This window comes from Rhizopus delemar, genomic scaffold, assembly GCF_000149305.1.
Source record: "Rhizopus delemar RA 99-880 supercont3.9 genomic scaffold, whole genome shotgun sequence".
Taxonomy (NCBI): Eukaryota; Fungi; Mucoromycota; class Mucoromycetes; order Mucorales; family Rhizopodaceae; genus Rhizopus; species Rhizopus delemar.
In genome coordinates, this window is record NW_027137835.1 from 1879631 (window position 1) to 1906030 (window position 26400).

Below are 26400 nucleotides of genomic sequence, written 5' to 3' on the forward strand. Positions count from 1 at the left end.
TTCTGCAAATGGAGCCGCGACGAGTTACACAAGCCTCTGTATAAAATAATCTTGAAAAGCCCCGCTCTATTTCTTTTTCCTCTCAACATTATGGCTGTCATCTCCACTTTACTCCCCACTCTAGAGAGCATACCACTTTATGCTGTGTTAGCACTGGGTGTCTTCGTTATCATCAACATTTTGAGTCAATGGGTATTTGACAATGACAGAGAGAAAAATAGAATGAAAAAAACTTAGAAATTTGATAGTTTGGTCCAAAGAATCCCAAAGAACCCCCTGTAGTGTTTTCATGGATCCCATTTATGGGTAATGCTATTGAGTTTGGAATGTAAGAAAGGATTTGGAAAAAAAAGCTTATGATTTAAGTTTTCTAACGTTCTGTATAGAAATCCTATTGCCTTTTTACAAAAGTGCCAAAAAAAGTATGGAGATGTGTTTACTTTCTATATGGTTGGTAAGCGTGTCACCGTGTTTTTGAATGCAGACGGAAACCAATTTGTTTTCAATGCTAAACAAAACTTGACATCTGCTGCTGATGCCTATAACCATATGACAAAACATGTTTTTGGTCCTGAAGTTGTCTATGATGCTCCTCACAGCGTATTCATGGAACAAAAAAGGTAATCAACAAAATAGAAAAACAGAAGCGATAACACAACTCATCCGAAACTATAATAGATTTATTAAGGCTGGTTTGAATTCAGAATCTTTCCGCCAACATGTTCCAATGATTGTTGAAGAAGTTGAGGGTTTCTTCAAAAACTACAAGAAGCCTACGGGCGCATTTGATGCCTATCATACGCTTGGTGAACTTATTATCTGTACCGCTTCTCGTTGTTTGATGGGTAAAGAAATTCGTGCAAGCTTGGATGATAGTGTTGCTGGTTTATATTATGATCTCGACCAAGGATTCAAACCTATCAACTTCATTTTCCCAAATCTTCCCTTACCTTCTTATCGTAAACGTGATGTGGCTCGTCAAAAGATGACGGATCTTTATTCTAGTATTATTGCTCGTAGAAAAGCTGAAAATGATTTTGTAAGATACTCCAACTGCTTCTATCTCGGCTGTTAATAACCTTGTCTTAGAGTAACGCAGACTTGCTTCAAGCTTTGATGGATGCCAATTATAAAGATGGATCTAACGTACCTGACCATCACATTGCCGGTATGATGATTGCTGTCCTTTTCGGCGGCCAACATACATCTGCCACCACATCTGCCTGGACATTGTTGGAATTGGCTGCACGACCCGACCTTATTCGTGATTTGCGTGAAGAGCAAATCACAAAGTTGGGATCTCTCAAGGCTGATTTGACGTTTGATAACCTGAAGGAGCTCACTTTATTAGACAGCTGCGTTCGCGAAACATTGCGTCTTCATCCACCTATTTTTCAAATGATGAGAAGAGTTACTGCAAACAAGGTAGTTTTTGAAAAAACGGGTCATGAAATTCCCAAGGGCAACTTTTTGTGTGCTGTACCTGGTGTCACTCAGGTCGACAGTCAATACTTTAATGAACCCTTAAAATATGATCCTTTACGATGGATCAACTTGACTGATCCTGTTCATTCAATGGAAGCTGGTGATGATAGTAACATTGATTATGGCTTTGGCGCTGTCGGCATCTCCTCCAAGAATCCCTTTTTACCTTTTGGCGCTGGCAGACACAGATGTATTGGTGAGCAATTTGGTTATCTTCAAATCAAGACCATTATCGCTACTATAATTCGTCTTTTTGATATTGAATTAGAAGATGGTAAGGGTGTGCCTAAATCCGATTACACTTCTATGGTTGTTGTGCCTGAAAGACCAAGTAACATCAAATACACTTGGAGAGAATAGATTTTCCTTTATAATTTCCCCTTTTTTCGTTTTAATATACACTCTTCATTAATAAAAAGTATCTTATTGGCTGTTTAACTATGTGACGTAAAATTATTTTGCAATTGCTTCAAAAATCTTTTTTCTTTTCTATTGATCATATACCGTTCAGCATGTCTGTAAGTTTTTTTTTTTTTTTTGTTAATGTTTGCATAATCCTAAATTTTATTATAGTTTGTGCCTGTTAATCCTAAACCTTTCCTTAATGATCTTACTGGTAAACCTGTTTCTGTCAAATTAAAGTGGGGTGGTGAATATCAAGGTTATCTCGTCTCCGTAGATAATTACATGAACTTGCAGGTAATGAAACTGTATTTTTATATAAACTAAACGCGTCTGTATATTAAAATATGTAATTAGTTGGCAAACACAGAGGAATTCCAAGATGGTGTTTCTGTCGGAACTCTTGGTGAAGTGTTGATTAGGTATAAAGAAGAAGATCAAATAAAGGAAGCTAATAACAATTGATGTGATAGATGTAACAATGTTTTATATATTCGTGGAGTTGAAGAAGATGAAGGCAAGATGGAAGAGTAAGATAATGTTATTAACAACAACAATTAAAAAAGAAGAAGAGAAAGAAACGATTAAATTGTATGAAATCCTTTATTTGATGATATATTTGATTTATGCGTAAGATTTGAACTGTTGTCAATAGAAAATTGTTTTCTACTCGCATTATTAAGCCAAGGCAGTTTGATTCGAATAAATACTGGCAAGAGATCAATGAAGGGCTGAGGAGGACGTTGGTGAATAGGCCAAGAGTGAACCTCCTTTAATTGATGTTGAACACCCACTACTTGACTTTCAACCATGACTTCATAAAGCGTCAGTTTCCATGTTCCCCCTAATTTGATCCAATCAGAAACATCGATTGTTGACTCTGCTATTCCTTTCATTTTCTTTAATTCAGATTTTGAAGGTGATTTGAGTACATTGTAAGCCAAATGTATTCTGTCTAGTAGACTGACATCTAATTTTGCACATGAAGGTCCGATGCATAATTCAATTGCTTCTATGAGCATATAATAGTCATTATGTACTTTGATATTCATAACAAGCGATCGAGTTGGCCTTTCGAGTATCTGATAACCAGCAAAATCAGGTACAGGAAGTTGAAGATTTTTTGTTTGTTGGTCGATCAATTGAATCAAGTCTTGTACTGTCTGCCACTTGTCATTTGTATTACTACGTTTTTTAATTAATATTCTTGGTATGATGGATAAATGAGGTGACGTGTTGTGAGCTTGATTTGGACCAAATTGACTGAATATCTTTTCTTGAAATAAAGTTAGTGATTTATGTAAAGGCGAATTAGGGATTGGTTCCAAGTATAATAGAAATGATCGTTGAGAGTCTTTAAGTCCGCGATGTAAAGAATTGTCAGATACTTTATTTAAATCAAAATCATCCAAGTTGAAAGTAGAAAAGTTGGGTAATTTATCTGTCGACATTTAAAAAAAGAAAGAAAGAAAGAAAGAAAGAAAAGAAAAGAAGAAAAATCCTGTTTGAAAGTCTTTGTGTATCAAAGAGATTCACGTGTAACAATTTATATTAAATGTATTTAATAAAAAATTTAGGAAAGATGAAGGCAGAGAGAGTAAGGATGAGTAAGCAAACTTGATTTGATACAAGCATAGATAATTTCCAACTTAAAAAGAAAACTATTAACCACTGTAAAGAGAAGATATTAGTGCATTTTCTTTACTGCATTTCATTTACCTTGAAACTCTTTTTAGGGTCTTTTACAAACACAATGTTTACTGTAGCTCTTGTTATTGTTTCTGAAATATAGAGTGCAATTGAGGCATAATGAAGTCCGAGATCTTTAGGTAATAAATCTTTTTGATCTAAAAGGTAACTAATAAGAATTAGTTGAGACTTAGTTTAGAATACCAAAGTGATGTTGTATACTTGAATGGGTGTTTGACATAATGATCAGTGTCAAATGTGTAACAATAATATTTTATGAAAAACATATACGCAAGATTAATAGCTATTGAAAGCGACATGATGATTGATAATATTTGAATAAAAGAATAAAGTTCTATGAATACAATAAAACACATCATGGATGCCAGAGTAACAAAGGATTGAATAGGATTCACCCAATAAATAATATCCGATAACTTTGCTTCTAATTGTCTAGAAGTCCTATCACGTTGAGCTAATACTGACAGTCAACAATTACAGTTCTCTTTCATTTATATATTGTTTATTGAACCTAATGGATTTCTTTTAAACCTTCTAGTTTTTACTGTTTCCATTTAATAAAATATAAAGCAAAGTAAAACAGAAAAAAAAAGAAAAAAAAATGTAATGCAGAAATGAAAATACCCTTGAATTGATATAGTGTAAAGACATGATATAGAAGGAGGAGCAATGGACGCATGTGATGATTTATTTTATACAAGAATTTTTCTTGTCGCACAATATTTTCCTTTTTTTTTCTTCCTTATTATTATTCATGGTTATTTTATATTCAAATAGAAACAATAATAAAATCTCACTCATTGACGAGCCTCATCCATTTGATTTAACTTGGAGGAACTACTTACCTTCATTTTCTCAATTTTGCTGTTGTTTTCAAAGACAACAGAACATTAGACTTGAAGAGGACAGTTTATACCAAGGAGAGGCATTACAAAACTATTTGGATAATCCAACAGATTGGGAGTTTGAAACAATACTTGGACAGAAGAAAAGAAGATATAAAAAGAAGAAAAGAACACTAGATCTTGAGAATGTTTATTATGAAGATGCAGAGTTCTTGGCAGACGACCAAATCCATAGCCTAGTTTATAAGGTAAAAGGAAAAAAAAAAAGAAAAAAAAAAAAGAGAGCAACTTCTTAGCAAACATGATATCAGGAACCTGTGACATCCAAAGAATTTTATGCTGCGAAATCAGTGCCAAATTTACAATTTAATGATGAAGCGTCGTCGTCTACATTAAAATCAGAAAATTCTACAAGTCAAGCCTTATTGATCGATTTAACAGAAAAGTTAAAGTTCATTCAAAGCAATCACATTCAATCATCATCATCACTAGAAGCAGATCAAACTTCCCTACACACATTACACATACAACCTGAAGAACAAGTGTAAAAAGATACGATTGATAATCATTAATTATTAATCATTATTTAAATAGTAAATCAGTATCAGACATTGACTCAATCATTGCCTCTGAAGTATTAGACGAATATGAAAATCCTCAAGCTATTTATAATGACGATAACGATGGGTTTTATATACCTTCTTTAACTGATAATGCGCCATTTGCATCTGATCAGCATCCTTTTAGTTATATTGAAGATACAACAACAGACGAAGGATTATTTAATCTTGGAAGAAAGATCTTTGGTGTTTAATTTTACCTTTTGTACCCTTTATCAATCCTATTTAATACAGCTATCAAATTATTCATGACGCGCATACAAGAAAATCCGTGTTACCTACTATTTTAGGATAAAGCATTGCATTTTTTTTTAATCATGACACAATATGTTGTAGGCATAAATAAGCTAAACAAATGATGTATTTTCTTTTCTTTCTTTTCTTTATTCAACATGAATTACATCAAAGGCCTTTTCCTACAAAATACTGAGAATCCTACAGTTCAAGTGGATTCAGATCAACATATTTATCGAAGTCGACACGCTGAACACGGTTTTGTAAGTACTCCACTTCTTCCAAAATTAGAGAAAGATGCTTGTATCATTGGCAATGTGTGGAAAGAAACTGTGAAAGCAAATGAAAATAAAGATGTATTTGGTAGCCGTCAACTTATTAAAGTAAATCAATAGAAAAAAGATTTACATGTATTATACTTACCTCTTTTGATTTAGATTCATACAAAAGAAAAATCTACTGAAGAAGGCAAAAAACCAAAGAAATGGACTTACTTTGAATTGGACAAATATACATGGTTGAACTATAAAGAAGCTAATCAACGTGTTCAAAAGGTGGCATCTTCACTTCAGAAACACGGATTTAAACACGGCGACATTGTCCTTTTGTATTGCAAAACAAGGTAAATCAAAGAAATTTTATGAATAGAATCCATATTAAATAGATTTTAGAGCTGAATGGATGATTACAGCTATTGCTTGCCTTACACTTGGCTTGGTGATAACAACAGCATATGATTCCATGCCACCCGATTCAGTCAGTCACATCATCAAGGAAACAGAAGCAAAAGGAATCTTTACAGAGGTGAACTAAAATTAGGCTCGTCATTTGCAGAAAACTTAACTCGTACGTCATATAGACTTCCTTATTTGGAACGCTCAATAAGGCTTATAAAGATCTCGATAAAAAAGAACAACCCAAGTTTGTGATCTATGCCGGCGAAGAGTTCGAAGCATCTAAAGAAATTCAAGACTTTAAAGATCAAAAATCAAATGACGTTGAAATCGTTCATTATAAGGACATACTTGATCAAGAGAGTGAAGAAGAAATTCGACCCAAAGAGAGTCCAAAGCCTGACGATCTTGCTCTCATCATGTATACGTCAGGTTCTACCGGAGCACCCAAGGGTGTCGAGTTGACGCATGCCAATATCATTGCAGCCATGGGAGCTGCTGAATATTTGGTTGCTGATTTCCTGTCAGAAGGCAAGCACTTGTACATTGGGTTTTTACCTCTCGCGCATGTACTCGAATTCATTGTCGAATTCATCATGATCGCCCTAGGTATTCCTATAGGATATGGTAGCATGCGTACCTTGATGAACGATTCCGTTTGTGGACCCAACGGGCAAGGCAAAGGTGTAGGTGATTTGAAGGAACTTAAGCCGACTATTATGGCTGGTGTACCGGCCGTTTGGGAAAAGATCAGAAAGGGTGTAGAAGGCCAATTACAAAAACAGCATTGGGCTATTCGGCAAGCCTTTTATGGTTCGTTCCATGCAGCACAACAGCATATAACTTTACTGACCTTTCTTTGTAGCTGCTATTGAAGCAAAATGGCAATTACTCAATTTTTTTGGTAAACCAAATGCTTTGACAAATGCGTATGATTCCATTCTGTTTCGTCAGATCAGTGATGTTACAGGCGGAAACTTAAAGTATGGTCTATCTGGAGGTGCGCCTGTTTCATTTGAAACTCAAAAGTTTATTACCTCCACTTTATGTTTCATGTTGCAGGGTTATGGGTAAAATTTCGTTGGTATACTTGAATCAAAAGGTCTCACAGTAAAATAGCTTGACTGAATGTTGTGGACTGGCAGCTGTGACACTTCCCAGCCTCGGTTTGGTCACCGGCATCATCGGTCCTCCTTCGCCCTCTATTGAGTTTCGTTTTGTTGACGTACCAGACACAGACTACAAGGCAAAAGATAATATCGGGGAGCTCTGGTTACGTGGCCCTTCTTTGATGAGAGGATACTACAAACGATCTGATATCACAAATGAAGCCTTGACCTCGGACGGTTGGTTCAAGACAGGCGATATTGCAAAATTAAATCCAGATGGTACGTTTGCTATTGCTGACCGAGTCAAAAACCTGGTTAAATTGTCTCACGGAGAATACATTGCTTTGGAGAATCTCGAATCCAAATATCGTAATTGTTCGGCCATCAAGAATATTTGTCTAGTTGCTGATAGTGATAAGTCTTACATCATTGGTGTTGTGGAACCAGCTGATAATGATGTGGATAAAGATAAGCTACTGAAGGAATTACAACAAACCGCTTCTTCTTCAGGCTGCAGTCGTGTCGAGATCGTGAAGGACATTATTGTCACTCGAGACAGAGATTGGATGAAGGATCTGATGACGACAAGTGGAAAAGTAAAGCGTAAAGAGGTAGAGAAAGCTTACAAGAAAGAAATAGAGAAAGTTTACAAATAAAGTGATACATTGACCAAATGAAAAAGAAAACTTTTTTTCTTTTCTTTTCTTTCTTTTCTTTTTTTCTTAATGGTTCATTCATCACTTTTTGCGGTTGTTGCTTTTGCTCTATCTTCAGCCTATGCCTTTGCGGGAGAACATCAACAACAGGTTCTGTCTGTTAATAAGCATCATAAGACTCAAGATCCCCTTAAGCGTGTTCATAAAATACTCCGTCACCATCCTCTGATTGATACACACAATGACTTGCCAATGTAGGAAGAAGAAGAAAAAAAAAAAGCTTTATATCAAAACTATTTTAAATTGACAGCTTATTGAACTAGGTCCTTGGCATTTATGTTTGATGGCAAGATTAATAATATGAATCTCACACATCTCGACTGGGGTCACACTGATATTCAAAGACTTCGTCAAGGTCAACTAACAGGTCAATTTTGGAGCATCTATTACGACTGCGAAGACACTTCATCTAATCAAATATTGAAAGCCATGGAATCCATCGATGTTACCAAGCGTATGATTAACTTGTACCCTGATACGTTCCAAATAGCAACCAATACAAAAGAGTTCAAAAAGGCATTCAAACGAGGACGTATTGCGTCAATGATGGGTATCGAAGGCGGACAAATGATTGACAGCTCAATGGCTGCACTTCGTCAATTCTATGATCTTGGCGTGAGATACATGACGGTAAAGGATCTAGCGAATTTTTTGTATTCATGTGTCTAACACGCTGATAGTTGACTCACAATTGTCACACGCCATGGGCGGAGTCTTGCTGCGATACACAGCCAGCTCCGTTCGGTCAAGGAGTTGGTTTAACCGAGTTTGGTAAAAAGGTAGTTTTGGAAATGAATCGTCTTGGTATGATGGTCGATATTTCACATGTTGCTCACTCCACCATGAACGCCGTACTCAATGTTACTCAAGCACCCGTCTTGTTCTCCCATTCCTCAAGCAATGCCATCTGTCCTATCGAACGAAACGTGCCTGACAGTGTGTTGAAACGTCTTGAAGAGACAGACGGTGTTGTTATGGTTAATTTTTATAATAACTTTGTACAGTGCGATCCCACTAAAGAAGTCACACTGTCTGATGTAGCAGATCACGTTGAACATGTTGCTGCTCTTGCTGGAAAAGATCGTGTGGGCTTAGGTGCAGATTACAATGGTATTGAGAGTACTCCTACTGGGTTGGAAGATGTCAGTAAATATCCTGATCTGCTTGCTGAATTGGCTCGTCGTGGATGGTCAGATGAAGAGCTGATTGGTTTGGCTGGAGAGAACTTTTTGAGAGTGTGGAAGAAGGTTGAAAAGGCAAGCAGAAAATTAGCCAAGAACCAACTTCCTATTGAAGATAAATTGAGCGATTACAATTGAATAGGTTACTGCATAATAATAAAATAATAATGTAATTGTATTTATTTTAAAAAATTGGGGTTATTGATTTCTAGGAGCACACAATTCAGGGTTGCAGTGACTTGTGAATGCTGTTTTGTCTGACTCTATTTGAAGTGTGGAATGATGAACACCATAAACATCACAGACAATATGTTGTCCCTTTGATAACACTTCATCATAGCTGATTTCTGCTGCATGGTCTATTTTAATATGAGCTGTAAGGGAATACTTTCCAGGAGACAAGGTCCAGACATGCAAATCATGAACGGCGATTACGCCAGGTACTGCCATAAGTGACTTCTCTATCAAGTCTGGGTGAATATTGCCAGGCACACCCTCCATAAGCACAGCAAGTGAGTCCTTGACGAGGTGATAAGTTGTGTATAATACGAGAATAGAAAAGAAGAATGTGCATAAGGGGTCAACAATAGTAAGATCAGGTCTGAAGATCAGAATAATAGAAGAAATTAAAACTCCTATAAAACTTTTTGTTTAAAACATTTGGTGTTGATATAAGCATCAATATTAAATACCAATTGAAGCTAATAAATCACCAATGACATGCAATGCGGCAGCACGAAGATTAATGTTTGCTTCCTGTAAACATATGTTACGGTCAGATCGCATTTTAAAAGAATTTATATTATGTACCTTATGATGGTGATGGTTATGTGTTTCTTCATCGTGGGAATGATGATCTTCATGGCTATGAGAATGTCCGTGGTGATGACCACCCAAGACATAGGCTAATCTATAAAAGCAGTATTAAAATCTAATTCCTTTAAACCTTTCTCTTTTCCTTTCAAACTTACATTATATTGACGGCCACACCGATGGCTGCGGTAATACACATCTATTTATAAGAAATTAGTTTCTTATTTTGGCATTATATGTCAATCTTTCTTTGTTTCATTACCAGTTTAGCATTGATTTCTTGAGGATATTTAATACGCTGAATGGCTTCATGAACCAAAAAAGCAGTAAGGACCCAAATTGTCAATACAGATACAAGCGCAGCAATGACCTCTGCTCTGTGAAAACCAAAAGTATGTCCTACAAAGGTATTTTTTAAGTGTTTCATATTTTGTCACGTTTGGCATTTTTCATATGTACTTTTTGTCGCAGGTTTTTCGGCTAAATAAATCGCAACCAAAGCAACAATAAAACTAGCTACGTCCGACAATAAGTGGAAAGCATCAGACATTAAAGCTAACAGCAATTCAGTATAAAAAAGTATTGCAGATAAAAGAATTGTTACCTAAAGAGTTTGCAAAATAACCTGCTACTAATTCAGTAGCGAAAAACACACATGCAAGACCCACAGCGAACCATAATTTCCGCTTTGTCGATTGAGCTTCTGAACGGTCTTTCAACGTAATATTGGTGCAGTTCTTTTGTGAGGTACTATAAGAAATTACCGAGCCTCCGGAATGCGAGTTCACAGGAAATAAGAGTGGGCTTCTTTCGCTGCTCATATCAATTTTTTTTTTCTTGTGTAAGATTCCAGAAAGAAAAAGTAAGTATTTCAAGAATAAAAAAATAAAAAAACAAGTCTCAATTTAAATGCAGTAGATTGAGCAATTTTTTTTCTCTTTTTTGATGTGAATCATAAATATAATTAGTAAAATAGGTTCCATTATGACCTTGAGATATTTATACAAGTATAAAATATTAGTAGCTATGATATAATGTTCAATCAAGCACTTTATCAAGCTACTGTTTTACTCCTTTACTGTACCTGTACCTTATCCATTTATCCTATTGATCTGAAATTTTTAAAGGGGTGGCTAGGTTACAAAAAAGGAAATATAACTACGCCATAATAGACAAAATGAATTTAAAACAGCGAAGATCTTTGGGCTACTGAGTTAAGGAACAAGCGCAAGGCTTATATTGAATTCTAGACATGATCTAAGGAGATTTTTAAAGAACAATTTTTCAAAGCTTTGTATATAGCTTAAGTACTTTCTGAAGCCCACCAGTGTAGACTTTCAATACAACAATGCGAATGTGTCCAATTCATTTAATAGTACATGTTAACAATCCAAGATTGTTTGCAAATAACACATTGTTTTTTGCTCGTTTAACAACTAAAAAAGGTCAACATATTCTTAATAGATGCAATGCGAAAAGATAAAAGAAATCATCTTGCTGAAAAAACGTTTGAAGCATGGACACATATGCACATAAATGGCCGTTTTATTAGAATTAGCTTTTTATTACATTCAAAACGTTTCAGTTGAGTTGAGTTGATTTATACATTGCAGTTTAAAATTTCATAGACATTTCTCTGAGAAAATGAAATTAACAAGTGTGTATTATAAAACGAAAAAATGAAATGAAAAGACATCTTTTATTGTTATCAGGACTTGGACATGTTAGCGATATCATAAATCAGTCATAATATTGTCTTTTAACGAATAAAAGTATGAAGTGCTTATCTGTTTTTATTATCATCACAAGTACGTAGATTTCTTCAGTTGAACACATTGATATAGAAGACGATTCTAGTAAATGCGTCTTAAGACCGCTTCCAAATGAAAACATAGGACTATGGCCAAACTCGTACTAGTTTGTTTAGCAAATTCCTTGCGGTACGTAGTCAAACCTTGAGATCTTGTTGTCTACCTTAGGATTTCTTCTATAGTATGAAATGTGCTTCTCGCATTGTACTTATTTGTAAGAACTTATAAGCTTATTTAAAGTAATATACATCCACCAAGCCATTTTAACAGCTATTGCGAAGCTTTGTACAAAAAAAAAGGACAATCTTGTTTTATTGATACTCTCAAAACACTCAGAAATGAAAAAGGATACCAAGAAAATTATAAACTAATCATAACAAAACATTATTCAATAATAAAAAATAAAAAGCCGCGTAAGAATACTTAGAATCCTTGCTGAGTTAATGTGAACTAGTTCGACAATGTTGTCCTGTAGGTGTGATGTACTTTAAAGTAATTCAGCATTTTGTGAGAATGTTTCTATGAGACTTGCATTATAAAAAATGTTGACAAAAGAAGAAAGACAGTAAAAATCAATACAAATGTAAAAAAAGGATTTAGATGGCCTTAAAGGTACGGCTGACTACTGGAACATGTAAATTGTATAAATTATTCCAGTCGCCTTTTATCATAGTTTTTTTCGATTTTTCATACAATAGCAGCTCTATGGTTTTAAATATTTTCATTACTTGTTCTATTGTTCACTGCTATTACTCTTGGAAAATTCTTTGAGTTTGGTTGGAGTCGCACAAAATACCATTTTTATTTATGCATTAATTAAATATAAAGGAAACATTGCTCAAAGAATGATAACATAAAAGTCATATAACTACTCCTTATGATTTGCCCCTTTCTATCCTTTTCTTTTTTTACTTTTGCAAACATGGATGCTTTAAAAAGGAGGCATAGTAATCTTCAACTGCCTAAATCACCTCCTCCCAAATATATTGAAACATTTGATGCAATTCCATTAAGTGAAAGTTTATTCGATCAGCCTTCTTTATTGGAAGTAGAAAAAGACATTGGGTTGTACAGACAACAGGAGAGAAGCAAGGTACACACAGACCTTTTTTTTTTTTTTTTGAAATCATTGCATTAAACACAATTTCTGCAGATTAAATTGTTTATCTATACCCATCAACATACTATCACTACAATCATTTTAACTATACTTGCTCTTTGGACACGCTTTAGAAAAATAGATAAATCTAGAAAAGTTATTTGGGATGAGGTAATATAAACTAAAGTCTGTTTATTGATTTGTACTAACAGTGTTCTTTTCATTTAATCAGGCACATTTTGGAAAGGTAAATAATTCAAAATTCTTTTTTTTTTCTTTTTTTAATCTTGGTTTCCCTAGTTTGGCTCATATTATCTAAAAAATGAATTTTATTTTGATGTTCATCCTCCATTGGGGAAAATGCTTGTTGGATTATCAGGTTATTTAGCCAATTATAACGGTTCCTTTAGTTTCGAGTCTGGATCAACCTACCCAGATGAAGTAGATGTATATACAATGCGCATATTCGGTGCTGCCTGGGGTGCTATGCTTGTACCATTAGCTTATGGTACAGCTCATAATTTAAATTTATCAGCAAAGTCTTGTATTTTGTCTGCACTCATGATACTCTTTGATAATGCTTTATTGACAATCAGCCGTTTTATTTTGTTGGATTCTATGTTATTATTTTTCACAAGTTTATCCTTTTTCTGCCTCTCAGGCTTTCGCTATCAAAGAGACAGGTAAATCAAGTACAAACAAAGAAAGTCAGTAGTAACATTTTCCTACTTTATCAACAGAGCGTTTTCGAAGCAGTGGTGGCTGTGGTTACTCGGTACTGGAATGTCATTAGGTTGCGTCTTGAGGTAGCATATAAAAATAAGTATGTATATTAAGCTAACTTGTCATTTTAGTGTAAAGTGGATTGGATTGTTCGCAGTTGCTTTTGTTGGGATGTATACGATAGAGGATCTTTGGAATATGTTGGGAGATCTTCATATGCCAAAATTAACCTATATTGCTCACTGGATGTCTCGAATCCTCTGTTTAATTATTATTCCTATTGCTATTTATGTTGCCAGTTTTGCGGCTCATTTCCATATACTTCGCAACAGTGGTCCGGGAGATACCATGATGAGTTCTTTATTTCAAGCGGGACTTAATGGTAGTCATCTTCAAAGTAATCCGGTTCAAATAGCATTTGGCTCAAATATTACTATCAAGAGCTTTGGATACTCTGGTGGACTTTTACATTCTCATCCACATTATTATCCTGATGGTTCAAAACAACAGCAAATTACTTGTTATTCCTTTAAAGATGTCAACAATATTTGGCAAGTTCGCTTTCCACGATCTGTTGGGGACGAAGGCCAACCAAATCCTAAAGTAAACAACACTTTTATTAAATATGTAAAGGATGGTGATATTATACGTCTTTTTCATCTGTATACGATGCGTAATTTACATAGTCACCCTATCAATGCACCAATCTCTTCCAAGAATTGGGAAGTGAGCGGATACGGTGATGACGAAATAGGAGACGTTCAAGATAATTGGAGAATAGAAATTGTGAAGGATGTGAACGAGAGAAATACCAAGCATGTGAGAGCTTTGACTACTCTATTTCGTTTACGTCATGTGTATTTGAATTGTCTGCTTGCTTCTCGTCACGAAACTTTGCCAGAATGGGGATACAAACAACAGGAGGTATATTGTAGTAGGGATGATGACCTTGAAGATTCCTCAACTTTTTGGAGTATTGAAGAACATCATAATGAAAAATGTAATTATCAAAATATGTTTACACACGAACGAGAAAAGAAAACTCATTCTATTTTTAGTGCCTCCTGCACCAGATAATGCATACAAATCAAGTTTTTTTCAAAACTTTGCACACCTAAACATTGTGATGTGGTACTCAAATAACGCATTGATACCTGACCCTGACAAAGATGATATATTGGCTTCTAAGCCAACAGAATGGCCAATGGTCTCTGTTGGTTTACGTATGTGCAGTTGGGATAATGAAAACATTAAGTTTTACTTGATGGGTAATCCTTCCGTCTGGTGGCCTTCATTTGCATCAATTGTCACCTTCTCATTGCTGATTATAATATACACAATTCGATTGAAAAGACAAGTAATTGACATGAGCCCAGGTAGGTGAATGGACAATGCTAGTAATCCAACTCTGTCTAATCAAATTACATTCATTTTTTTTTAATCTTAGCACGTTGGATGTATTTTACTTCAGTAGGTAAATTGATTTTCTTTGGCTGGTTTTTACATTATATCCCTTTTTATATGATGGGACGGATTACCTATTTACATCATTATTTTCCTGCACTTTATTTCAGTGTATTCATGTTACCATTTCTAATGGAACACTTTTTAAGACACAAATCTAAAAAATTTGGTACAACAGTTTATGGAATTATTTTTATTGTTATGGCTCTAAATTTCCTTCATTTTGCTCCATTTTCCTTTGGTATGGAAGGTGATATTCAACAGTATGCAAATCGTCGATGGTTTAAACACTGGAATCTGATTGAAACTTGATAATAAGAAAAAAAATGTTTACATTTAATTTATCGCTTAATAAATAAACATCATTTTTCTTGTTTTTTTAATTTAAGAATTTTATTTAAAAACGGAGTCGAGTAATGATGGATTTCCTCTATAAATATTTGCAGCTATACGATAAAATGAAAATTGGGGCATATACATATAGCCGCTTTCAAAATAGGGCACAACAAATAAATGGCAGGTAATAAACATACTGACGATAGCAAACAGTCTTCCAAGCGGGCCTTCCTTAAAATATTTGTCGCCTATGCTAATAAACACCACTTGACAAACAAAAAACAAAAATTGAAAGAAACCGGTTGGTAAAGGAGAACCATGAAAGTGCAATGTAGGACCCGTGGCAACATATAAAAAGTATTCATGCATCAATCCAGACATAACAAATACCGACAAGGCAGGTAGCCATCGAGGTGGCTTACGACCAGATACAAGCTTTACAAGAAGGCGAATGGGTTGATATCCAAGGCGGTAAAAACATTCATTATAATAAGTATGCCAGCGTCTTCCCCAAAAATCTCGAAGAGAATGTGCACTCCATGGTTCGTTGAATGCAGGTGGCATATAAATCGTCTCTTCAAAATAGGTCTTTACAGCCCTGATTTTATGGACACGTTTTAACAGAGCTTTGGATTTTTCAACATCTTTTGTGTAATTCTCCTTTAAAATGTAATTCAATTGCCACTTTTCCAATATCGCACATAGTTTGTACATGGAAGAAAAGATGATCATGGCCGAATCGTATGTTACTTGTAGTTGCATTTGAAGATAAACAGAGAATATCACACAAATAAGTGTACTGATTAGAATATTTCCTAAGCTGAGTGAGAAGCCTGTGTCTGTCACTGAGAAGCCAAGATAACCAAAGAACTTGTGCACAATAGCTGAAAATACATGTATAGGAAGATTAATGTCATACAGGTGCAAACTTATATCAGCTATATCGGCAATCAGTACATGCTTCATGCCTGCTATGATAAAGCTGATTAAGGAGATGTTCGTGTGGGATGAGTTTGATTGATTTCCTGTCTTTTCTTCTTCTACATCTTTATTCTTTATAGTTGGTCTTCTTCTCCAGCTTGTAAGGGTTATGGCAAATGGGCACTGTCTTCTTTCTTCCATAGTCATCGAAAATAGCCAAACACCCATCTTCATGGAAGTTGCCCAATTAAACACTGAGGATGAAATTAGGGAAGCATAAGAAAGCTTTCCGGCATAGTATAATGGTACAGATAGGCCAGCAACCCATAGCAGAAATAAACATATCTCTTGGATAATGTTTCTTCTTTTTACAGGTATAGATACAATCATAAACAGAAAGCATGGAAGCATAGATGTAGCTATGTATGCTAGTTGGCTAATATTGCGAGGTGATGATCCAGTCATACACTTTGGTTCTAATCTAAGGATGAAATAATTTGTACAGGTTTTAGAAAATAAATTAAAAGGATTCAAAATTATAAAAAAGATAATTCACTGAGTTTATATGCTTTTTCTATTTAACTTCCCCTTACTCCGGTTAAATAAAGTAATACGTCTACTGCGCAATGACCTTTCTTGCCGTTACCTCACACAATCTTAGCCATTTTTATCTAAACACATACGATTATGCTTTCTCCTAATAATCTTGATTTACCCCGTGTTCATCATTATATTGATCACTTAGTAACACAAAGCATGGGCATGTTTCGGAATTTAAATGATAACATCGGTCCGGACCATGCTATTTTCAGATAGACTGTGCAGCTCAATCAAGCAAAGAAACATCCCAGTAAAGCAAGCTCATTCCCTCTCTCTTTGACAGATCGTCAGCAATCATGGTCAAGTTCATCAAGGCTGGTAAAGTACGTAAATTACTAAGATTATGGATGAAACGATGGATGATTTGATAAGAGGTTGTAAAGACTCACATTTTACATTATTAGGTTGTAGTTATTTTGCAAGGTCGTTACGCTGGTAAAAAGGCCGTTGTTGTTCGCAGTATGTATTTGCAACCACACCTCTCTTTTTTTTATTTTGCTGGAAATTTGTCGACATAACTTTGTGCAATTTCAATCATTTCGACTATACAACAAAAAAAAACTCGACAATTATTTTATTCATCACAATTGCGAGTAAATTAAAATAATTACACAAAAGTCAATGAATTGCACATTGTTATGCAGCGCAATTACAGTGAAATAACAGGAGAGAGAAAAAAAGTTAATAGTGCATAAATTTCTAAACCCTATGATTAGACCACGATGAAGGTACCAAGGAAAGACCCTATGGTTATGCCGTTGTTGCTGGTATTGAACGTACTCCTCTCAAGGTTACCAAGTCTATGGGTAAGAAGAAGGTCGCTAAGCGTTCCAAGGTTAAGCCTTTCATCAAGATTGTCAACTACAATCATATGATGCCCACTCGGTAAGATGCACTTACAATTACTAAATTCCTAGCATAAATTTGTTGCATACTAATTTATTATATACAATAGTTATGCTTTAGAATTGGAACAAATCAAGGGTACCATCTCTTCTGAAACTTTCAAGGAACCCACTCAACGTGAAGATTCCAAGAAAGTCATCAAGAAATTGTTCGAAGAACGCTACCAAACTGGCAAGAACAAGTGGTTCTTCAGCAAGCTCAGATTCTAAATGCATTTGATTTGTCAATTAAACAAAAGTAATTTTTGCATGCAGTGTATGATTGTCTTGGTGAAAATTCATTTTACATATTGTGCTTTTTGTGTACGTTTTTTTTATACTATTGTTTACGATTTTGCATGAGTCGTGTTCTACAAGCATCACATTTGTAGATTTCAGATAAAATTATAATACATTAACTTCCATCCAATGGACATAAAATAGTTTAATTTACTATCGGATTTAGCCCTAAAAATAAAATATGCGTATGGCATAAAAATTGATTTTTCTTGAGCTTCCTAAAAAATAGCATACCCAAAAATGATCATGTTACCCTGAAAGTATAGAAAAGATGAATATGATGCCATTTGTAGCAATATGCGGAAGTCAAGTGCTTTTGCGTTTTTTTTTTTTTTTTTTTTTTTTTTTTTTTTTTTTTGAGTCTACCGAACATTAGGTCCATAGTGAAGATTTTGCACGATTTCATTACTGTAGTCAGCAAGATATATGGGTAAAATTCCCAGCGTTTTGGCTATCCTCTTTGCGATACATGCTCTGTTGCGGAAGAAATCTTTTTTCCAATTCACTGTCGGTTGCCCACTAAAGTGGTTATATAAGCCAAGGTCCCTTGACCAGTTCTCTCTGGACGGCTCTTTTATCTCCAGATGAATTATAGTAATTTTCATTACCGTAACAAAACTAACCGGTGTGCCTGTTTCGACGGACATACTAGTACTTCTTGGTCATGGAAAAACGCTCGCTTTGCTAGTTTGAGCAGGGTCCCAGGGAACCTGCTCTTGTTCTTTATATGTTTCACGAAGGGTTCGTATCTTTAATGTAATTAGATTTGTTTAATAAGGTTGCACTTTCATATACCAAAAATAAATTATGATTTGATTTTTTTTAGTTTGCAGCTTTAAGCTTAATAGACATTCCAAAGAGTTTAGCATATTTTTAAATTAAAAGTTTATACTCAGTGCTCGTTTTTCCAATAAATTTGTACAAAGTATTAATGTCAAGCATATTTTATGTTGTCTCTCACTGAGTATTTTTATCCTCACATTCGCACTCCTTTAATATGTGGTGTGTTTTATAGCTTTTTTCTGGCCATTCGTTCAGCCAGTTGACTCCTGACTTGAATTAACTTTAGGTTGAGGCTTAGTTCTCTTTTTTTAGTATTCTGTTGTATTACTATCAAATGTTGACAATCCTTCATTGGCATAAGATCTACGATAGAGAATTAAGATGATTCTTTGCTTATATAGTATGCAAAGCATTATAGCATACTAATCCTACTTAACCTCATTATCTGTATACGTATCATTATATGCAGTTGTACATTTATGATTATATTTTGTAATTTGAGATTGTGGTTACATTATTGCTCTTTATAGTATCTATGTCTCAGGTGGGTACCCTTGAGTTGTAGTTATTGGTAACTTTTTTATTTGCTTCGACTTCAGAGGCATCCAATCTGGTTTTATTAACCTACTTTACATTTTTTTAGTGTTCTACAAATAAATCGTGTTTGAGCAAGGTAAATAAGCTGAAAGCAAGCTAAAGTGTGACATAAACATATATTCCCTTTATAAAATCATTTAATAGATTACCACATATACAGACATAAAAGTAATAAAAATGGAAATGATGAATGGGAATTATGTTTCAGAGAAACTTTTTTTTTTTTTTACAAATCGTAATCAACCAGCTCAATTGATATGTAACTTTAATAAAGCTGTATAATATATGAATAAAACCAAAAGATGAACTGATGTATTTTAATTTTTGCTTCTTCAGGATGAACTGAACTGAGAATTTTCATATCGGTGGATTCTGAAAACTGTCTTCTAGAATAACTGAAGCTCATGATAATTATGTCAGTCATTGTATTTCTCATTTTTTTGAGGGTTTTTTGAAAAATATATTACACTTCAGATATGCAACAAAATGCTGAGCGATACGGCAATCCTTTATGATAAAACGTAATCTCTAATACATGCGTTTAAAAAACTTGCCTATCATTTTTTGTTTTAATGTATTTAGCGTCAACTCTATATGGCATGTTAAAGCACTTTGTGCTTTTACCGTAAGTTGAATCCTGATGACTTTTACTACCAAAATACCAGTAACTGGCTGGTTAACTTGTGCTCTTGGTTATTTTAATCAAGCTTGGCCGTTAATAGGTTGATCAATTAGCAAGCATCGTTTGATATAAATAAATTTTTAAATAATACTGCTTAATGTAATCTTCATAAGCATTTAATAGTTTTTTGAAAATACCACCTATTTGCACAGCTTTGCGCTTATTTTTTATCTTTTTAAGATGTTTGTGAAAGACGAAAAGCTTGCAACTAAGTCTAACGAAATAAATTGAATGACTTTAAAACCTAGAATTTGGAAAAAAAACCTAAAATATGATCCTGTTGCTTGTGTTTCGCACAAAAATTGAACACAGCAACAAAAGCAAGGAAGCTTCGGGATTTAAATAATGTGGCAGTTGTCATGGTATAAACAGATGAGTGCAGTTAATGGATTAGGCCTTCCCTTTCCTTGCACATCAAGTAATGTACACATCCATCCATCCATCGTCCTAAAGTTGCTAATAACCAACAAACTTCATAGATAATGTCTCGTGTCCCTAGCATTCTCAGCCCCACCGAAGAGGATATTCAACTTCTCTTGAGTGCTCAATGTCACATTGGTACCAAGAATGCCAACGTCCGCATGGCTCCTTACATCTACAAGCGTCGTGCTGATGGTAATAAATATAGGATTTTGAATTAAAAGAAGCTAGATGCTAACCAACAAAAACCGAACAGGTATCAACTTGATCAACATCGGTAAGACTTGGGAGAAGCTTATCTTTGCTGCCCGTGTCATTGCTGCTATTGAGAACGTAAGTTAAACTGTTATGCTGATGCGTAAAATATTAAATCTGCTTGTTAGCCTCAAGACATCGTTGTTGTCTCTGCCCGTCCTTACGGTCACCGTGCTGCCTTGAAGTTTGCTCGCTACATTGGCGCTGAAGCTATTGTCGGTCGTTTCACTCCCGGTACCTTCACTAACTACATCACCCGTTCTTTCCGTGAACCTCGCTTGATCATCTGTACCGATCCTCGCTCCGACTTCCAAGCTGTTTTGGAAGCTTCCTACGTCAACATCCCCGTCATCTCTCTTGCTGACACTGATGCCTCTCTTCAATACATCGATGTTGCTATCCCTACCAACAACAAGGCCAAGCATGCTATTGGTTTGATCTACTGGCTCTTGGCTCGTGCCGTCCTCCGTCTTCGTGGTACTTTGGACTACAACACTCCTTGGGAAGTCATGGTTGATATGTTCTTCTACCGTGATCCTGAGGAAATTGAAAGAGAAAACGAAGCCGCTGAATTGGAAGGTGACTTTGCTGCCACTGCCGATGCTGCTACTGGTGAATGGGCCGTTGAAGGTGATGCTGAAGGTGTTGCCGGTATTGCTGCTGCTGCTGACTGGTCCGCTCAAACCACCACTGACTGGGCTGAAGATGCTGCTCCTGCCGCCACTTCCTCTTGGGAAGCTTAAATGGGATGCTCTTAATAGATTTTGAAAAATAAATTAAATTTATAATTTGGTTTTTAACAAACTTGAAGAAAAAGAGAGGAAAACGATAAAAAAAATCGGATGATCAAAGAGGAAGTTTTTTGTTTTTGTTATTGCTACACTAAAATCTTTTTTGTGTTTATATTTATGGTATTCACACGGAAATTCACATAAATATAATGATTTTTAGTGATTTAAAACAAGCTGAAATATACTTTTTGCAAGATTAACGTAGGAAAAAAAAAAGAAAACTGCTCACGTATTTAAAAATGAAGAAATTATTATCTAAATTATTCCCAAGTAATTTGGATAAATGTTTTCAGGTATCGAATAAAAGTAATAACTATGCATGACATATTGTTCTGAATGGCATAGATTGAATAAAGTGTACAAAGGAAATAAGAGGTAGAAAAAAGGTCAAAAATGTTTTATCATACGATTAAACAAATTTTTTATTTATGAATAATTAAAAAGGCGAAAGGGGCACGTAGTGTCTAAAATACATGGAATTGCCCGTGCCAGATCAGTAAAGTAAAAGGGAAACTAAAAAAACTTTTGGGCATAAAGGTAAGAATGTAGAAGAAGGGATGAAATGATGGACAATACTTGAGGTACTCGAAACTAATTCTGGAGTAACCATTTTAAGAGTTGAGTACCCGGTTCTAGAGGGATGGTTGAAGTCTCTTCATGGGCCAAGTAATTGAGTTCATGTAGTAGTGTACAATAATGGGAAATCGAACTCTCCAAGCGACAGCTTTCTGGGGAGAAAGAAGAGGCTTCTTAGGCAATTGATTCAGCAGAAAAGACAAAGGATCAAGGACTGAGAGAGGCATTTGTAGTCGGTGGTGCATGTGTAAATAACGGATAGCGTGCTTCTTCATGAAAATGTGATTTGGATGGTAAGGACATAATCCCAGTTCATTTTACCAGCTAATTTTTGTCTGTAATCCAATACAAATTCAAAATCATCTTCTTTGACATATGAAGCTTCTGTTGTTGTATCCGTGAATTGATGTTTCGGTAGAGGTTTGAGAGATGAATCCGAGTCTTTCCCTGATAAGTACTTTCTTTTCGCCGATGCATTGTATTGCAGTCCGCGTTTGATCAGTTTTCTGGCTTTTGATGCACCAGGAATGGCCCTGGTTGCAGTCTCAGCTTTCCCAAAGATTTTTTCATTGCTTGAGCAAATCATCTGGAAGGATTTCACGAAATTTAATCCAAGCTATTCATGATTTTCAAGGGTATTCTTGGCAATAAGGTATAAACGTTGAATAGTTGGGTCTTGTGTATTGGCTTGTCCATACAATGTCGATGATTGTTCGATGAAAAACGATGACAATGCTTGCAACGGTCGCAAATTGACATCAATTTCAATGGTTGACATAGTCAGTTTGGAAACAAGGTAACAGGATTTTGCCCAGAAATCACAATGAACGAGGGAATAGAACCAGCACTTGTCGACGATTGCCTTAAATTTTGACATAAGCGATGATAGTGGGACTTTGTCGACACAAAACACTAACACCATCGTATATGATTTGTAAATTTGAAATACGTATTGACAGCAGCGAATTAATCATCGCATGAAAGGTTCGTGTACAGTTTTCTGAACCTCAATTAGCATCGACGGAAGAGAATTTTGAGGAACATATAGCATGTCACTATGACCATCTTTCCATTGGGTATCAGCTAACGTATATGTCCCATTTGGTGCTTCCAATAAATCTGTTGTCACCATATCAATGACCCTTTGTGTTTTCAGAATTTGTTTGCTAAATCGGTCTTGACCAGGCAAACAAGGAATTCCTTAAACAACCATATATTGCAGCGGCCACACCTTGATGAGTGTTTTTGATTAATCAATTGCCTTATTCGCAGATACATACTTTTATTAACAACAACATATCAAATGTTGTCTTCTTCATCTATCCACATTTCTCAATATCTTTTTGTTCAATTAAGCGCTCCTGAATATGCAAATGAAACTTTGGTCAGTATCCCAGTTTGCAGACGAAATAGAGTTTGACGCTTGGTTTATCAATATTGCTATTTATCATGCCAGTTAGATCAAACGTCAAACTCATGCTAATAAGAGACATGGTATTGCTGTTTTCCATATGTCCAAAGAGGCATTAACAATTTGTTTGTTGCCAAAGCAAACATGATACTTCATATCTGAACACCGTAAAACAAAAACGGTAAAGAAGCAACTAACATGTCAGTATTAGAAGACTTACTTCTACGCGCTCCTTTCACCTTAATTATTCATAAATAAAAGAAAATGCCGCAATTGACTGTCTGAGGTCAAACTCTTCACTGCGTCATCTTTCTCGGGCGAATAAAGGGCACCACCAAATTTTTTGCACCTTATTAAACTGGGTGTGTTCCTCTTGTATTAATTTTCTTCAAAAACATGCTTCGACGTTCTATCCAACGCATTCAGTCAAGCAATTTCCGCAACACTGCATTAAAGAGCTTTACTGCTTCTTACACAACATCTCTTCAGCCTACTGCAAAAACTGTTGCTCCTGCAGCTGAACAAGCAAGTAATCGCCCAACAACCTGGTCAGAGAATCAGCGTGCCAAAGCTGATGCTTTAAAGGGCCCACGCTTTGAACAAACAGACATCAGCACTCAGGTAAGCTGATGCAATTACGGTCTCAATGTTAGCACAATGAATAAACAATAACGCTTAGCCCAATCCTATGGCAGCTATTGAGCTCATCGCCGAAGAACCTATTAGATTTGTAAAGAAGCGTATTGCTCATTGTGATGGTGGTAAGGACACAATTATATTAATTACATTTTCGTAATACTAAAAAACATCTTTGAAGGTGGCGGTCCTTTAGGTCACCCTAAAGTATATATTAATTTAGATAAACCTGGTCCTCAAGCATGTGGCTATTGTAAGTTTTTTTTTTTTTTTTTTTTTTTCTATATAGTGTCGAAAAAGATAACTAATTTATTTTTTTAAGGTGGAATTCGTTTCCAAAAACTCGATGATCATCATTAGATGGTTAACCAAAATTTATTTAACCAAACAATAAAAAGATAAAAGTTGAGATGACTGTATAGTTTAATCACGCCTGAGAAAGTCTAGTCTTATTATATATGATTACAGTATAGACAACACCAGAAGAAGTGCTGCTGTTCTTTATTTGAACCACAATCTCTTATCCTTGTTAATCAAGCAACACAATCACATAGAAAGATGTTTGTGGGGAAAGCATCCAAGATGTAAATGTTGACTCGTTTTTAAAGTAGTCGTTTATCGATATTCCTATTGTAATAATACTGGTTTATGAATTTGATGTTGTAAGCTAGTTTATAAATCTTAATCTTTAATGCAACGGATAAAATCAAAGGTAAGCAAGTGGTTAGGTATGCTAAATTCATATTATGTACTAGTACAATAGATTTTTTTTGTCTTGTAAAGACGCATTAGAAAGCGACATTTATCAATGTTTGCATAGTGAAATGCAGGCCAAAAACAAAGAACTCTGGAATAGTCTGTCTGTGTTTACTCAGTATTTATAAGGCAAAGCAGTAGTATCTATTTATGCAATCTCATTTATTTTCTATCCCTTGATGCACAAAGGTAAAGCACAGACTTCCCACCTAAAATTTTATCAGCACGTAGTATTTCTATTTTCAAATAAAAATGATTGAAAAATCGATTTTGCGGTTTCCGTGTCATTCCATGAGTGTACTTTAAGCTTAAAAGAAGAGAAAAGAGTTAGATAAAACCGAGAATCATTGCTTTCATTGCAAAGCATAGAAGGGAATAAAGTTTTACGCCGTATTTGGAAATAAATTCGAGGACTGTCAAGCGAAAGCAAGTCACTTATTAAACTTTTTATAATTTTTTAGGTTTTTTTTTTTTTTTTATTGTCCCTTTCTTCGATCTTGAAAAATGGTATAAAACTAAAAATTAAATCAACTAGGAATACCAATCTGATAATCGTTTGCTTTTATTTAGCCCCAAAACGAGCACATTGAAGAACACATTAAGCGACATGGTCGTCGTCTCGATTATGAGGAGCGCAAGTAAGATCAAATGTTGTAGTTATTATAAGCCAAGTGACTGATGTTATTTTTTACTTTTAGACGTAAGAGGGAAGCTCGTATGGCGCACAAGTCATCCCAGATAGCCCAAAAACTTCATGGTCTCAAAGCTAAGCTGCATAACAAGAAGCGTCATGCTGAGAAGATTCAAATGAAGAAAGCTATTAAACAACATGAAGAAAAGAATGCTAAACAAAAGACAGCCGATGCTGTCCCCGAAGGCGCTGTTCCTACTTATCTTTTGGATCGTGAGGGAGAAGACCGTGCAAAGATTTTAAGTAACATGGTGAAGCAAAAGAGAAAGGAAAAGGCAGGTAAATGGTCAGTACCTTTGCCTACAGTTCGAGGTATTGCAGAAGATGAAATGTTTAAGGTAATGAAGTCCGGTAAAAACAAGTCAAAGCAATGGAAACGTTTGGTTACAAAGGCTACATTTGTTGGAGAAGGCTTTACTCGTAAGCCTCCAAAGTACGAAAGATTTGTTCGACCTATGGCACTTCGTTACAAGAAGGCTCATGTCACACATCCTGAACTGAAAGCTACTTTTTGTTTGCCTATTATTGGTGTAAAGAAGAACCCTCAATCTCCCTTATATACCCAACTCGGTGTAATTACCAAAGGTACTGTTCTCGAAGTCAATGTGTCTGAATTGGGTTTAGTTACAACAGGTGGTAAGGTTGTTTGGGGTAAATATGCCCAAGTCACTAACAATCCTGAAAACGACGGCTGTATTAATGCTGTTTTGTTGGTTTAAATTATTCTTTTCTCCTTGTATCTCTCTTCATCGTTTTATTTTTCGTTTTAAAGAAAATATATATATAAATAATGCATTTTGTCTTGTACAATTTTTCTATTTGAAATAAAAAAAAATAGCATCTGTTAAGCAGATATGGTTTTGGGTGCATATATT

The 26400-nt window shown here is 35.2% G+C and overlaps 13 protein-coding genes across 13 annotated transcripts; 9 read left to right on the top strand and 4 right to left on the bottom strand.

Moving 5' to 3' along the window:
- Nucleotides 1-90: 90 nt before the first annotated feature.
- On the top strand, nt 91-1845 carry RO3G_11790 (lanosterol 14-alpha demethylase; the record flags this gene model as incomplete). Its single annotated transcript, XM_067666374.1, has 5 exons — nt 91-192; nt 249-328; nt 387-620; nt 679-1039; nt 1090-1845. The coding sequence occupies 5 exons, from the start codon at nt 91-93 to the stop codon at nt 1843-1845; spliced, it is 1533 nt and encodes a 510-aa protein (XP_067522475.1).
- Nucleotides 1846-1997: 152 nt separating this feature from the next.
- On the top strand, nt 1998-2421 carry RO3G_11791 (small nuclear ribonucleoprotein F; the record flags this gene model as incomplete). The annotated part of the gene is made up of 4 exons (XM_067666375.1): nt 1998-2003; nt 2059-2184; nt 2245-2309; nt 2361-2421. The coding sequence occupies 4 exons, from the start codon at nt 1998-2000 to the stop codon at nt 2419-2421; spliced, it is 258 nt and encodes an 85-aa protein (XP_067522476.1).
- A 90-nt stretch (nt 2422-2511) lies between these two features.
- RO3G_11792 (uncharacterized protein) lies at nt 2512-3817 on the bottom strand (the record flags this gene model as incomplete). The annotated part of the gene is made up of 4 exons (XM_067666376.1): nt 2512-2529; nt 2598-3158; nt 3607-3734; nt 3799-3817. 4 exons carry the CDS (start codon nt 3815-3817, stop codon nt 2512-2514), a joined length of 726 nt encoding a protein of 241 aa, XP_067522477.1.
- Nucleotides 3818-4351: 534 nt separating this feature from the next.
- Nucleotides 4352-5256, top strand: RO3G_11793 (uncharacterized protein; the record flags this gene model as incomplete). Its single annotated transcript, XM_067666377.1, has 3 exons — nt 4352-4690; nt 4754-4986; nt 5037-5256. 3 exons carry the CDS (start codon nt 4352-4354, stop codon nt 5254-5256), a joined length of 792 nt encoding a protein of 263 aa, XP_067522478.1.
- Nucleotides 5257-5454: 198 nt separating this feature from the next.
- On the top strand, nt 5455-9114 carry RO3G_11794 (uncharacterized protein; the record flags this gene model as incomplete). The annotated part of the gene is made up of 9 exons (XM_067666378.1): nt 5455-5559; nt 5734-5918; nt 5968-6100; nt 6156-6783; nt 6836-7040; nt 7090-7682; nt 7854-7989; nt 8059-8425; nt 8527-9114. The coding sequence occupies 9 exons, from the start codon at nt 5455-5457 to the stop codon at nt 9112-9114; spliced, it is 2940 nt and encodes a 979-aa protein (XP_067522479.1).
- Nucleotides 9115-9660: 546 nt separating this feature from the next.
- Nucleotides 9661-10339, bottom strand: RO3G_11795 (uncharacterized protein; the record flags this gene model as incomplete). The annotated part of the gene is made up of 5 exons (XM_067666379.1): nt 9661-9732; nt 9787-9886; nt 9948-9988; nt 10052-10188; nt 10249-10339. 5 exons carry the CDS (start codon nt 10337-10339, stop codon nt 9661-9663), a joined length of 441 nt encoding a protein of 146 aa, XP_067522480.1.
- A 2816-nt stretch (nt 10340-13155) lies between these two features.
- RO3G_11796 (uncharacterized protein) lies at nt 13156-15198 on the top strand (the record flags this gene model as incomplete). Its single annotated transcript, XM_067666380.1, has 5 exons — nt 13156-13382; nt 13554-14422; nt 14481-14798; nt 14870-14896; nt 15065-15198. 5 exons carry the CDS (start codon nt 13156-13158, stop codon nt 15196-15198), a joined length of 1575 nt encoding a protein of 524 aa, XP_067522481.1.
- Nucleotides 15199-15279: 81 nt separating this feature from the next.
- On the bottom strand, nt 15280-16350 carry RO3G_11797 (uncharacterized protein; the record flags this gene model as incomplete). Its single annotated transcript, XM_067666381.1, has 2 exons — nt 15280-15332; nt 15645-16350. The coding sequence occupies 2 exons, from the start codon at nt 16348-16350 to the stop codon at nt 15280-15282; spliced, it is 759 nt and encodes a 252-aa protein (XP_067522482.1).
- A 689-nt stretch (nt 16351-17039) lies between these two features.
- Nucleotides 17040-17858, top strand: RO3G_11798 (60S ribosomal eL27 domain-containing protein; the record flags this gene model as incomplete). The annotated part of the gene is made up of 5 exons (XM_067666382.1): nt 17040-17066; nt 17148-17202; nt 17362-17397; nt 17460-17628; nt 17699-17858. The coding sequence occupies 5 exons, from the start codon at nt 17040-17042 to the stop codon at nt 17856-17858; spliced, it is 447 nt and encodes a 148-aa protein (XP_067522483.1).
- Nucleotides 17859-20471: 2613 nt separating this feature from the next.
- On the top strand, nt 20472-21407 carry RO3G_11799 (40S ribosomal protein uS2; the record flags this gene model as incomplete). Its single annotated transcript, XM_067666383.1, has 3 exons — nt 20472-20604; nt 20666-20742; nt 20793-21407. 3 exons carry the CDS (start codon nt 20472-20474, stop codon nt 21405-21407), a joined length of 825 nt encoding a protein of 274 aa, XP_067522484.1.
- Nucleotides 21408-22647: 1240 nt separating this feature from the next.
- RO3G_11800 (uncharacterized protein) lies at nt 22648-22908 on the bottom strand (the record flags this gene model as incomplete). The annotated part of the gene is made up of 1 exon (XM_067666384.1): nt 22648-22908. The coding sequence occupies one exon, from the start codon at nt 22906-22908 to the stop codon at nt 22648-22650; it is 261 nt and encodes an 86-aa protein (XP_067522485.1).
- Nucleotides 22909-23838: 930 nt separating this feature from the next.
- On the top strand, nt 23839-24386 carry RO3G_11801 (uncharacterized protein; the record flags this gene model as incomplete). Its single annotated transcript, XM_067666385.1, has 3 exons — nt 23839-24063; nt 24122-24234; nt 24368-24386. 3 exons carry the CDS (start codon nt 23839-23841, stop codon nt 24384-24386), a joined length of 357 nt encoding a protein of 118 aa, XP_067522486.1.
- A 952-nt stretch (nt 24387-25338) lies between these two features.
- RO3G_11802 (30S ribosomal protein S8e) lies at nt 25339-26244 on the top strand (the record flags this gene model as incomplete). Its single annotated transcript, XM_067666386.1, has 3 exons — nt 25339-25341; nt 25405-25472; nt 25533-26244. 3 exons carry the CDS (start codon nt 25339-25341, stop codon nt 26242-26244), a joined length of 783 nt encoding a protein of 260 aa, XP_067522487.1.
- Nucleotides 26245-26400: the final 156 nt, after the last annotated feature.